This window comes from Trichosurus vulpecula, chromosome 8 (genome assembly GCF_011100635.1).
Source record: "Trichosurus vulpecula isolate mTriVul1 chromosome 8, mTriVul1.pri, whole genome shotgun sequence".
Classification (NCBI taxonomy): domain Eukaryota; kingdom Metazoa; phylum Chordata; class Mammalia; order Diprotodontia; family Phalangeridae; genus Trichosurus; species Trichosurus vulpecula.
This window is the reverse complement of record NC_050580.1, coordinates 163,291,259-163,303,864: the sequence shown is the minus strand read 5'-3', so window position 1 is coordinate 163,303,864 and position 12,606 is coordinate 163,291,259. Positions and strand designations below refer to the sequence as shown.

Below are 12,606 nucleotides of genomic sequence, written 5' to 3'. Positions count from 1 at the left end.
TAGTAATGCTCTCCCCACAGCAGGGTGAAGCATTCTTCTCTTGGCACCTCTCTGCCAATGCCTGAAGACACCGTCAGGTCTGGGTTTCTTCCTACCTGGATTTCTTGAGAAGATTCCTACCACTTCTAGTTTAACTTACTATGCTTTCAGAGTTATGTGGTGGGAAGAGCCATCAACTGAGAGGATACTGAGTCCTGGCTCCAACTCTTACTAGCTATGTTTTGGACAAGTCACCCAACCTTTCTGTTTCAATTTCAGTTTCTTCAACTGTAATTGGGGATAATATCTGCACTACCTACCTCACAGAGTTGTTATGAGGAAAATAAATTGTAAAATATAAAGTGCTATATAAATGTGAATTTTTATAATTCTATTGGTCTGGCTTTCTCTACTCTCTCCTGAATTTCTAATTCTTTCTTTGCTCATCACAAAACTTCAGAAAATTAAAGTTCTCTATAGTTTTACAAAGATTTAAATTAAAATTTTACACAAATATATTCGAAAGCTTCCTAGCAGTATTTTTACTTTTTTTCCAAAGAAAGAGCTGCCCTATCTCCCTCCCAAGTCTCTGCCCTCTCCTCCCCACCTTGAGAAAGTAAGGAAAATGAAACCTTGGTTACAAACGTTTATAGTCAAGCAAAATAAATTTACACATTGCCTAACAATATATTAAATGTGAATATACCCTCTGCAACTTTCTAGGAGATATCAATATTGTAAAAAATATGGAATCAAAATCATGCCACCTCATGAAAAAGATGATTAGGCTTCTAACAAAGCCAAATTTACCACATAAATAAGAATGACATGACAAAAATATTATAAATAGAGGAAATGCAAATATTTTCCCCATCACTTCTGCAATAAAATATCTTAGAAATGGTAATGGTAATGTATTTAAGTATACTGGACACTAGGTGGCACAGTGTGGATGCATACAATAAGTTTTTATCTCTTACAGTTCTGAAATGCTACTCTACCTCATCATGTGGATGGCGAAATGGAGAGAGAACTGATGGATTCAAGAAACACAATGAGACATACATTTTTGGGTGTGGCCAAAGTGGAAATTTGTTTTGTTTAACTATGTATACTTATTATGAGGATTTTGTTTTTCTTTCTTTGCTTTCACATTTTTTAAGGGTAGGGTATAGCAGAGGAGATGAGAGGGAAAATTTAAAAAAAGAAACTGAGGCTGGAACAAATGAAATAAGCCCAGTCATCTTTAAGCTATTTGAATCTGGCCATGGTCAATCTTTTTTTATGTTATCATGACTACTACTCTACTAGTTTATTCACAGAGTCCTCTAATCAGGTCTTATTCATATGACAGGTGCAACTTTAATTATTCCCAAACTACAGTTTAGCACATAAAACGGTAAACGTTCTAGATCAAGTTAGCTAAAACCTCTTTAAGCCCTAAAATTATAATTCAAATAATTCACTTGCTACAATTATGGGCAGAAAATAGCAAAAATATCCCAAAATAATAACTAATTGTGAAGTAGGAATAATTATTTGTTTTTAGTTTTTGTCATTCTCCTTTGCTAAGCTGACCTCTTTCTCTAGCCTCCACAGGTCCTCTGGAAATTGGTTTGGTCACTGAATTGATCAGAATTAAGTCTTTCAAAGATGTTTTTCTTTACATTGCTGTCTTTGTATAAATTGGTGTCCTGGTTCTGCCTACTTCACTCCACATCACTTCATACCATCCAGTTTCCTCTGAAATTATCTATTTCTTATGGCACAATAATATTCCATTATGTTCACTGTAAGAAAAGATAGTATGGCATCTGGTTTTCCTCCCACAGAAGCTATCTATATAGCTGAGTTAGAAGTTTATTTACCAAGACAATGGCCATCCTGGTGTCAGGGAAGCTAGAGAGGCTAAACCGGTTGAACCAGTTCAAGTTTATCATGTCAGTTCAAGGATCAGGTCTTAGTCAAGTGTCCAGGCCTACTGATCTGCATAATTTGGATATGTTTAAGAGGGAAATAAGTAGGGAAATAAGGAATGTAGATTAATCCTAACTCAGACAAGGAAGATAGAACTAATTAACTTCACTTTTGCTTCTGTATCCTTACTATCCTACCTATGTAAACTGTATAACTTAAGACAAGTATGTAGAAAAGTCAAGAATGTAAACTAACCCTAACTCAAACAGGGGTGGAGGAACTGGTTACCCTCACTCCTGCTTCTGTATCAGTGTGAGTGTTCCTAGTGAGCACTGCACTTGCTCTCTCTTGAGGAGTATAATAAATGCGTTCCTCTGCCCACTCTGGTCCTGAGTTCTTTGGGTGAGAATGAGCAAATCACACGGATCTTCATAAGGTTATGCTACCAGGAAAGCAATGCGCTACAGAAGCACATCTCGGGCTTACTTCCTGACCCTGCCTTGGGGAGTCTTGTGATCTCTGCAGCCGTGACAAGGGGGCTACCACTTGGGTCTTCCTCAGGGAGCCCTGTGGTCTGCACAGCCTTCTTAGGGGCCATCACTTCGGTCTTCTGGCCCTGTCTTGGGAGCCCTGTGATCTTTACTGCTGTCCTAAAGGGCCATCACTTGGGCCTTCCTTAGGGTCTAACCCTGCCTAGGAAGCCTTGTGATTCCCACAGATTAAGGGGGGCTACCACTTGGTCTTCCTTAGGGAGTCCTGTGGTCTGCACAGCCTTCCTTAGGGGTTATCACTTGGGTCTTTCTCAGGGTCCAACCCTGGGGGGCCTATGATCCCCACAACCGTACTAAGGAATCATCATGTGGTTCTTCCTCAGCGTCTGACCCTGCCTAGGGAGGTCCTGTGATCCCCACAGACTAAGGGACCATCACATGGTTCCTCCTCAGGGTTTGGCCCTGCCTAGGAAGTCCTGTGATCCCAACAACCACGTTTCTCACATTCACAAACCATAATTTGTTCAGCTACTCCCCAAATGATGTGTACTCACTTTTATTCTAGTGCATTCCTTTTTTCCCTTTAATACTTTCTTCAGGATTAGGCAGATGGTTTCGCTTGAAACTATATGCTTTCTAGTATTATCATCTCTCTTATATGCCTTTTGGGATTGATGTATTTTTGCTTCAAACTGAGAGCACTTTCAAAACTCATTTGTCTTGTTCAGAAGAGTAAAGTTCTTTTGATGCCTGTTCACCTTACCCCTTCTCTCTATGTTTTTATATTCTTCTCACAACCCAAATTATGAGAAAGAACAAATTCCTCTACTTCCTTCCTCCTCTAGACAACAGTTCATTCCTTTTATCCTTCCTTCTTTCTCCTGTCTTAAACCTTAAGAACAGAATCAATCTATCCCAGGCCCCCTTTTACTTATTTAATTCCCTCAATACTCCCTGAAGACATTAAGGCTCTGAAGAGACACTTATTCCTCCACCACTAAAAGTTAGCACTACATTATCTATCACAGAGCTCCTTCCAATTGCTGAAATTAATTTACCTTTCTAAGTTTCACTTGACTCTTGTATTTGCATTTCAAAGTCCCTAGTCATCAGAAGAGTTTCAAAGTCCACACTGAAGGTCAGTTTTGCAAGGTAATTTAGTTGTAAACCTATGTCTTTTAACTCCTGGAATATTGTATTCCAAGATACCTTCTTGTTTTTAGGAGAAGCTGCCAGTTTTATGTGATCTAGGTTATGGTTTCTTGGTACTTCAATTGCTTTTTTGTGGCTCCCTCCAATAATTTTTCTTTGATGTGGGAACTCTGGATTTTGACTATGACATTCCTGGGATTTTTCTCTTTGGGATTTCTTTCAGAAGGTAATAGGTGGATTCTATCTTTACTTTGCCCTCTGATTCTAAAAGATCAGAAGAATTTTAATTTATGTCTTCCTGAAATATAGTATCTAGGCTTTTTTAAAAATCATGATTTTGGGGGAGTCTAATCAATGAGTCTTAAATTTTCTCTTCTTCACCTGTTTCCAAGGTTAGTTGTTTTTGATAGAAAAGATCTTACATTTTTTTCTCTTTTTTTTGGTGTTTTGATTTTGTTCTAATATATCATGTTATCTCATGAAATCACTGATTTCTGTTTAGTCTATTCTAGTTTTTAAGGATTCTATGACTTGAGTGAGGTCTGCCACTTTCCCTTCCAAGCTGTTTTCCTTGAAATTTTTTCCTCAAGAGCTTTATTTTACTTTTTATCACCTGCTTTGTTTCTTCTAGGTGTTCATGTAGTCCCCATAGAATATCCATTTTTTTTCTTTGAGTTACTGATTAAAGTTCTTATGGAACCACCTGAACCATCTTTTTGGAGATCTTAAGATCTACAATCATTTATTTTGGTCAGCGTTTTCTTTAATTTGCTCAACTCTCTAACACTAGCTTATGCCAGGACCAGATTCCACCCTCTGCTGTGCTTTTAGGTTGGGTGGCCAACTCTGCTTGGTCTTGCCCTGGAGTACCTCGGTTGTTGAGCTGAACTTCACCTCATAAGGTTAAGCCCCCTTGGATCTCTGAGATTCAGAATGCTGAATCTTCAGGATGTTTCATGGCATCCCAGGACAGAGAGCTAGGGAACAGGGCAGATCTGACAGCATTAGAATGACCTATAGACTGATATCGCTCCCCTTGGGCTTCCAAGTTTTCCACCCTAGGGCAGTTTTTTTTGGAGGAGGGAAGGCAGGGCAATTGGGGTTAAGTGACTTGCCCAAGGTCACACAGCTAGTAAGTGTGTCAAGTGTCTGAGGCTGGATTTGAACTTAGGTCCTCCTGACTTCAGGGCCAGTGCTCTACTCACTGCGCCACCTAGCTGCCCCCATCCTGGGGCTTTTTGATCTCCCTGGTGTTCTTGCTGCCCCAGACTCAGAACCCTGAAGGCTACAAGTATCTCTGATCTATCATGCTAGGAGCCTATGGCCTTGTTTGTCTGTGCTGGCTCTAGCTTTTCCTGTAGTACCTTTTCCTATTACCCCTGAGGTTCTGCCTGAAGAATTTCTCAGTGGATCATTATTGATCATTATTTGTTCTGGTTTGAATTTCAAGTTTTGCTGGAGTAGGTATAGGGCATAAGGGAGCTGGGCTGTCTGGTCTGGCCTCGGGTAGCCATCTTGGCCAGATGTCCCTTCCTTTTCCTTTTAATGCAAACTGCCTGTCCTGTGTCCTATTTATAGTACAAAATAGAGCCCTGCTTGCCAATGTTAGATTGACAAGTCAAAAAGAGCTGGGTTCATATTCCACTTCTTACACTCACTAGTGAATGACTTACACATGAACAAGTCACTTACATTCAGCCTCATCTGCAAAATGGGGAAAACAACACCTATATTACCATGGTATTGTTGGGGGTTCAAATGATATCATGTATAAAAATGTAAATCACTATGTAAATTTTATGCAACTATGAGTTATTATAAGGTAATCTAGGCTACTATGCTAATGATCTATATTGCTGTAATGTCATCCAAAAGCATTTAATTTTTAATAAGGGATACTTGGAAATACAGTGCTTTACCTCGAGCAAGTAGTTTGAGATGTAGTTTTCTACTAATAGTGGAAAGTTCAGGCATTGTTTAGTAAAACTATTATAAAGTTATTTTTGACATTGGAAATTTTTGTTCCTTTCAAATCATATCAAGAGAACAGCTATCTATTCCACTTATGGATTAAGACAATGATCTTTGGGAGTGGAGCCAAGTTGGCAGCTGGAAAGCAGGGACTTGCTTAAGCTCTCCCCCAGGTCCTTCCAAACACCTATAAAAATGGCTCTGAACAAATTCTAGAACTGCAGAACCCACGAAATAGCAGAGGGAAGCAGCCTGGATGGTCTCTGGGAAGGTTCCATCACATGGAGCTGGGAGTGGAGCAGAGCAGAACCCAGTGTGGGCTGCACCAGGACCAACCAGACTGGGAGCTGGGCCGAACAGACCACAGGGCCCTGAATCAGTGAGCTGTGGCAGTTACCAGACTTCTCAACCCACAAACACCAAAGACAACAGAGCAGGTTAGTGGGAAAAACTACTGGGACAGAGTGAAAGGAGTTCATGGTGGGCCACCACCCTGGGGGCGGCAGAGATGGTACAGCTCTGAGGCTCCTTCCAGAGCTACAGCTGCATTGCTTCCAGCCCCAGGCCCACCCGGTGGGAGGAATTAAGCAGTGGATTAGAGAGGGAGTACAAAGCCTGCTTTGCCCTGCCTGGATCTGGGCCGCAATCCTGGTTGGTGGTTCTTGGGGGAGAAGAAGCGCTGGTGTGGCAGAGCTTGCTGTGTAGAAGTAGCTCTGAAAACAGCAACACAGCCCCTAAAGCTTGGGACAAAGCACTCTCTACTCTACAAGCAGTCATACCCCGACAAAAACCTCAAGGGTCAAGCAGTTGGCTGGGAACATGGCCAGGCAGTGAAAATGGACTCAGATCCAGACTCTGGAATCTTTCTTTGGTGACAAAAAAGAACAAAATATACAACCAGAAGAAGTCAACAAAGTTAAGAAGCCTACATCAAAAGCCTCCAAGAAAAATATGAATTGGTCTCAGGACAAGGAAGAGCTCAAAAAGGATTTGGAAAAAGACAGCTATCTTCTATAACATTGCTTCACCATCCATGAAAAGCCTATTACTGGACAACTGACAACAGAGTATTTTAAAATGTAGTCTATCTGCTGCTGCTCAGTTAGGCTACAGTTAATCAGGGAGCCAAAAAACTAACAAATAAAATAGAACACAATTTAAGATAATAAACAATGATGTTCTAAACTAAATACAATAAATGTACTGGCATGTAATTCATGGAGAAAATAGGACTTGACATTGTCCTTTTAAGATGAATTTTTAAAAAGTAAGAAAGAGTATGAATTAATTCTATTTAACTATAGCAGCATGAGTAAAGGTATAGTGGCAAAACAGAAGACAATGAAGAGACTAGGATACCAGAAGGGGAAAAACTTGAATAGATTACTTCTCCTCCTATTCTTACTCCTCCTCCTCCTCTTCTCATGCACTTTAACAAGAATTTATTGCATGTTTACTGTGTGAAAGGCACTCTGCAATCATAGTTGAGTTTTATGTTTTCACTCCATTGTTTCTGTGTCATATATGTGTACGTGTGTATTTATGGTGCGAATATATGCTGTAACCTAGATTAAAATAATGTTATTTTATTTTAAATTTGTTATCATATTGTAAGTGATAATTTTGCTTTGAACTATGTGACTATATTAAATTTTCCAAAGAAGGCAATTGCTAAAATTGTTAAAAGCAACAAGAAAACCAGTGAATTAATTAAAATAGCTTTAGAAGTAAATTAATACACTTAGCTCCAAATGCCTGTGGTGCATTACTTTTAATTAGGGATTAGTGAAAGATGTGGATGTCACATGCTCAGGAAAGGAGTTCAAAATCTTTGGCAAATCGCTAAACCTCTCTGAGCCTCAGTTTCCTCACCTGTAAAGTGAATGGGTTGGACTAGATAACCACTGAGGTCTCTTCCAGCTCTAAATCTGATTTTCTATGACTCAGGAGCTGCAAGTCACAAACAGCTGTTTAACCAAAATATATGAATGAATTTGTACCTGTGTTGACTTATCTCATTAATGTGTTAATTGGTTTTATAGTATGACTTATGAATCCCTAGTCTTGAAGGAGAACAGTGCTTAGACCTAAAGCTCTCATGAGCCTTCCTCTCTCCCCCATCTCCTGACCAAAGCAGAGCCTCACTTGGCTCTCTTCTCCTTTTACACTACCCGTAGGCACAGGAGTTAATAGAGGGCCTGGTCTGAGGAAAGGCTTTAAGTCATCATAAATCCCCAGCATCACTGCACAAAAAGTATTAGGGGGAACCACTGTTTTCAGGGACTCAAATATTGGAACCTGAGTACCTTTGCAATTGTCAAGGTATGTTCTGGGTGAGCCTCATCACTGCTGTCTTAGGATGAAGCTCCCAGGAGGGAATCTGAGGTAGTGAGGCCTGAAACTAACTGTGCTTAGTCATCTCAGTACCTCAGAGAAGCCCCAATCAATTGATCATTCCTCTATGCTTTGGTGGGCAAATTCCTTTCTCCTTTTCTCTCCTTATCCCTGCTGAGGTTAGAATTATCACTCCCTCCTATCTTTTCTTACGGTTCATCTGTATCCATCTAACTCTACTCCTCTCCCCAGCCCCAACAGCCTACATCCTTCTCTGCTCTCCCATTCCACTGTGTCCCCCCAAATGACCACTCTATTATTCACAACTCTCCTTTGTCTCAAATCTCTTCACTTTATGTTCTCTCTAAGAAAACAAGGAAGAGAGTGGCAGAACAGAAAGAGCTCTATATTTGAAGGACCTGTGTTCAAATTGCTACCATAACACTACTTCTTTGGCTTTGAGCAAATCAGTTCAATTCTCCGGGCCTCAGTTTCCTCATCTATAAAATTTAGGAATTAGATTAAGTAACCTCTAAGATCCCTTATAGCTCCAAAACTAGGATCCTATGAGATGGGATCCATTTTAAGCTTTTTTTCTAGTAGTAGGTATTCCTTCTTTCACACCCCCTTAAACACTGGCCAGGAGGAAAAACAGGCATATCCTTGTCCCATCCTCTTCTAGATTGTTTCTTTGCCACCACCACTCATCAACCCCTTTCCATCTGAGGTTTGTTCCACCCACCTTCATCACCTGTGAAGCTCATCACAATCATCTGCTTCCTTTCTCAAGAAGTTCAGTATTCCTATCTACTAGGATGTCTCTGCTACTTAGAGACTACAATGATCTACATGATAAGATCTCTTTGAAAACAGTCTCTCTATTCATCAAATTTCCAAAATTCCTTGATCTCTATCTTTATTCGGTCTTAGCTTAACAACTGTTTTACCTCCATAATCCAGAATTCTAAAACTCCTCTGACAACTTCCTCTCCTTTAATCTGTTCCTCTGTCTTGTCCCTTCTAAACTCCTTGTCTGTCAGTTCACCTCTCAATTTATCACCACCATCCTGATTTTACTTCTTTCTGTTCACATTCTTGACAAATTCCACCATACACTATCAGCTTCCCTTCAGGCCCTTGTCTTTTCAAACATCAGCCCAGGGCTACTTGCACCATTAGCCTTCTCGACTGTTGTTACTCATGTGCTTCTGAATGCTGCTTAGAGAATGTGAGGCAACCAAAACAGTTGGGTTCAATCAATCTCAACTGGGCCCTCACCGCTGCACAGTAACTCTTGCCTCTGACTTTTCATCACATTTACCAAAGCCGCTACTCTAAACTCTCTTCAAACTTTCCAAACTACTCCCTATCTGTAAAACAAGAGGGTTGGATTAGATGACCTTTCGGGTCCCATCAATGTCTAATCTATGACCTCATGACACCTTCTCCCTTCTTACTCTAAGCAGAGGACCTTGCCTCTTACCTTTTTAAGAAAAGAGAGGCTACTTCAAGCGTGCAAAGTTTTTTCCCTTAACTCATACCCTATCTTTATCTCCTCCTTTGGTCTGGTCACTGATAAAGAGGTGGCCTTTCTCTTTCCCAAGGCCAACCCTTCCATTTGTACTCAAGCCCATCTATCCCATTTTCTCTAGGAGGTTGCCCCCTGGATCATTCCTTTTCTTTCATTACTCTTCAAATTTTCTGGCTCCTACATAGTCAATAAACATACTCAAGTTTCCTCATCCTTAAAAACTTTCACTTGGCCCTGACAACCCCTCAAACTATTTTTCTCTATCTCTTCTCCCTGTAACAGTGAAACTTCTAGAAGGGTGGCCTACAACATGTTGACTTCAATTCCTTACCTCCTACTCACTTCTCATTTCCTGGAAGTCTGGCTTCACCCCTCAGCAGTTAAGCAGAGACTGCTCTTTTCAAGATCACCAACAATTTCTTAACAGCTACACGCAAAAGATTTTTCTCAGTCCTCAATCTACCTGACCTGTTCCCCATCTCACCTCACTCACATCTCTTCCATCACTATCTTTTTCCCAAGGAACCATTAGCACTGGTGATTCAGGAAGAAAAAGTACCCAAAGTTTAAGTCAACTAACAAATGGGAAACTCAAAGGAGTAAAACTATCCTGCTCTCTTATTGCTCCTTTTCTGTTACTTTTTCTTCTTCCTCCTAAAAAAAGATGTTTAAAATACAACTAAAATGTCATCGTTTCTTTTTCTTATGCATTGCCAGTACTGTTAATTCCTACAACTATCATTTTAACAAATATAAAAATTTATTATATATATTACTAACCTGCTTCTTCATCTTCTTTCTGAAGAATTCATACTTTCGTTTGTAATCTCTGGAATAGGGCACAGCCTTTGGTTGAAAAATTTAGGAAATTAAAATGTTTCATAATGTTCTTCTTTGAAATAACTGAGAATTTTACTTTTTCCTTATATTTTCTGTACATAAATTTTATGCATTACATGTAGAAATTAAACTTTAAGAAAACCAAATATAAAACACTGGTTTTAAAAATTTAGATTTCTCTGCATAAGATACAATTGCGTCCAGTAATTCTTATCACATTATAAATTTAATCATATAATATTCTTGAAATATAACTGCTAAATCTAGGGACTTTCTTCCATGGGACATAAGTCTTAGAAATTAATATTTCCATTTTTAAGCAAACTTTCAAAACTATTTTTCTATTAACAAAAAACATTTTTAAAATTTTATTTTTCTGAGCTGAAATAATTGCTCTTTTTTAAGCCTTATTTGAATGAAATAAATATCAAAACAGCACTTTCAAAGAAATAGCAACTTCAAATTCTGCCTTGTTTGGGCAGTTAAAATCATAAAAACTACAGCTGAAAAAGTAACTATTTACAACTAATTACATCTTCCAATCAATTTGATTATACAATGAATGAGATAGAGGTATTTTTGATAAAACTAAACAGAGGACAATACAACAATCATTACACATTTTCATATTTACGTTTCAATATGGGTTGATTTAATGTGAGAATTCACATTATTTCAACTAAAAATAATCAAGACATGGCTCAGGAGGAGGCAGAAAGTTGCCTACCTCCCCCATCTTGGCCTCTGCTGAACTCCTCCCTGTTGTGGAGTATTTCCACTCAAACTAATGCAAAGCACCAGTCTGAGCTTAATTGTTCTTTCTCAGGGTCTGTTTGCTTCATACCTTCCCCTGGCTGTTAGGGAAGGGTGGGGATAATTAAGTATTTTGGTTTAAAAGGCCTTGCCTGGTAGCTGACACTGAAGGTAGGGGAAGCAATTTCAAATTTTTTTTCTCTTCCAATGCCTACTAAGCTGTAAGCAGATAATTTATGGGAGGATGACTCAGGGTTAATTGTATTTATAAAAGTACAGACACATAAAGAGATACTTACTGGTCTAGTTATTGCTACATTCTGCAACCGAGGATCTTCCCATTGTGTTCTTTTTATATCTGAGGGGAAAAATGTATTCTTTTCCTTTCTCATGCATAAAACTAAATATGTAACAAAAATGTAACAACTGAAGATCACAATGTACATACTGTGATTTATGTAGAACACTCTTCCATCTGTGTGAATTCTCTCTTCCCATCCTGGCTATAATAAAGAAAGGATTTCAATATTATTTGGGGGAGCTTTCAGGGGCTTAGATAAGAAAATGTCGGTGGTTGTACAATTCATCTGATATGGCATGTTACATTTTTTGGAGCAAGGAGTCGGAATCAGGAATCAGGATTCAGGAGCATATTTTTAAAACGTTAAAAAATACACATTGATATATTACCATACATCAAAATCAAAAATGGCTCATGGAGTCAAGTTATATCTGCAAGAGTTCCAAAAACTTACAGGTAAAGGTCCTAGATCAGCAGAATCAAGAGATGTCTTTCTTCTCAGATGAGCTGGAATTTTCAATCTTGGGTCTTCCTTTTTTGGTACAGCAATAGAAAGAACAAAACCAAAAACCACATTTAAGCATGACAAAAATGATACCTTATTTTACCATATTGAAGAACATCTCCAATTCCCTCCTTTAAATAAAAAGTCCATTAGTAATTATAATTCTTCATAATTTGGGGGCTAGGGATGATTACTTCTCTTTGTACCACTCTTGTCAAGTCTATACTATCCAAAGAAGGGCTGAAGACCAACTTTTTTTCAGTGAGATCAATATTAACTGTCATCTCTTTTACAGAAATTATCTAGAAGATTTAGTTTTCCAAATGTAGGTTTTGTTTTTGGTGTTTTTGGCTACACAGGATTTTCTTCTACATATTAGTGTGTGGAGAGTTTAAGAATAAGACTGGCTTTCTGCCAGCTCTGCCACATTCCAGTGAGTTGCCAAAATGACGAACACAAAAGGAAAAAGGAGAGGGACACGCTACACGTTTTCTAGGCTCTTTCGAAAACATAGTGTTGTCCCTTTGGCTACATATGTGCGAATATACAAGAAAGGTGATACTGTGGATATCCAGGGTATGGGCACAGCTCAGTAAGGAATGCCCCACCCATGTTACCACAAAAGACTGGACGGGTCTATAATGTACTCAACATGCTGTAGGCATTGCTGTAAACAAACAGATTAAGGGCAAGATTCTAGCCGAGAGAATTTATGTGCATGTTGAGCATATTAAACATTCTAAGAGAAGAGACACCCTGAAGCGGGTAAAGGAAAATCATCAGAAGATAAAGGCACTTGGGTTCAACTGAAACGCCAGCCTGCTCCACCCAG

General features: G+C 39.1%; 1 protein-coding gene across 7 annotated transcripts in view; it reads right to left on the bottom strand.

Moving 5' to 3' along the window:
• Nucleotides 1-12,606, bottom strand: part of NEDD4 (NEDD4 E3 ubiquitin protein ligase) — a 180,267-nt gene that overhangs the window by 18,827 nt on the left and 148,834 nt on the right. For 5 of the 7 annotated variants that reach the window (XM_036734934.1, XM_036734928.1, XM_036734930.1 and 2 more), the window contains 4 exons: nt 11,724-11,801; nt 11,417-11,471; nt 11,268-11,326; nt 10,156-10,221 (listed from right to left, as the gene is read on the bottom strand). In XM_036734934.1, coding sequence (XP_036590829.1) covers nt 10,156-10,221; nt 11,268-11,326; nt 11,417-11,471; nt 11,724-11,801 — 258 coding nt within the window. Of the gene's footprint in view, nt 1-10,155; nt 10,222-11,267; nt 11,472-11,723; nt 11,802-12,606 lie in introns of all 7 variants that reach the window. The other 2 variants (XM_036734932.1, XM_036734933.1) reach the window with 1 other exon arrangement.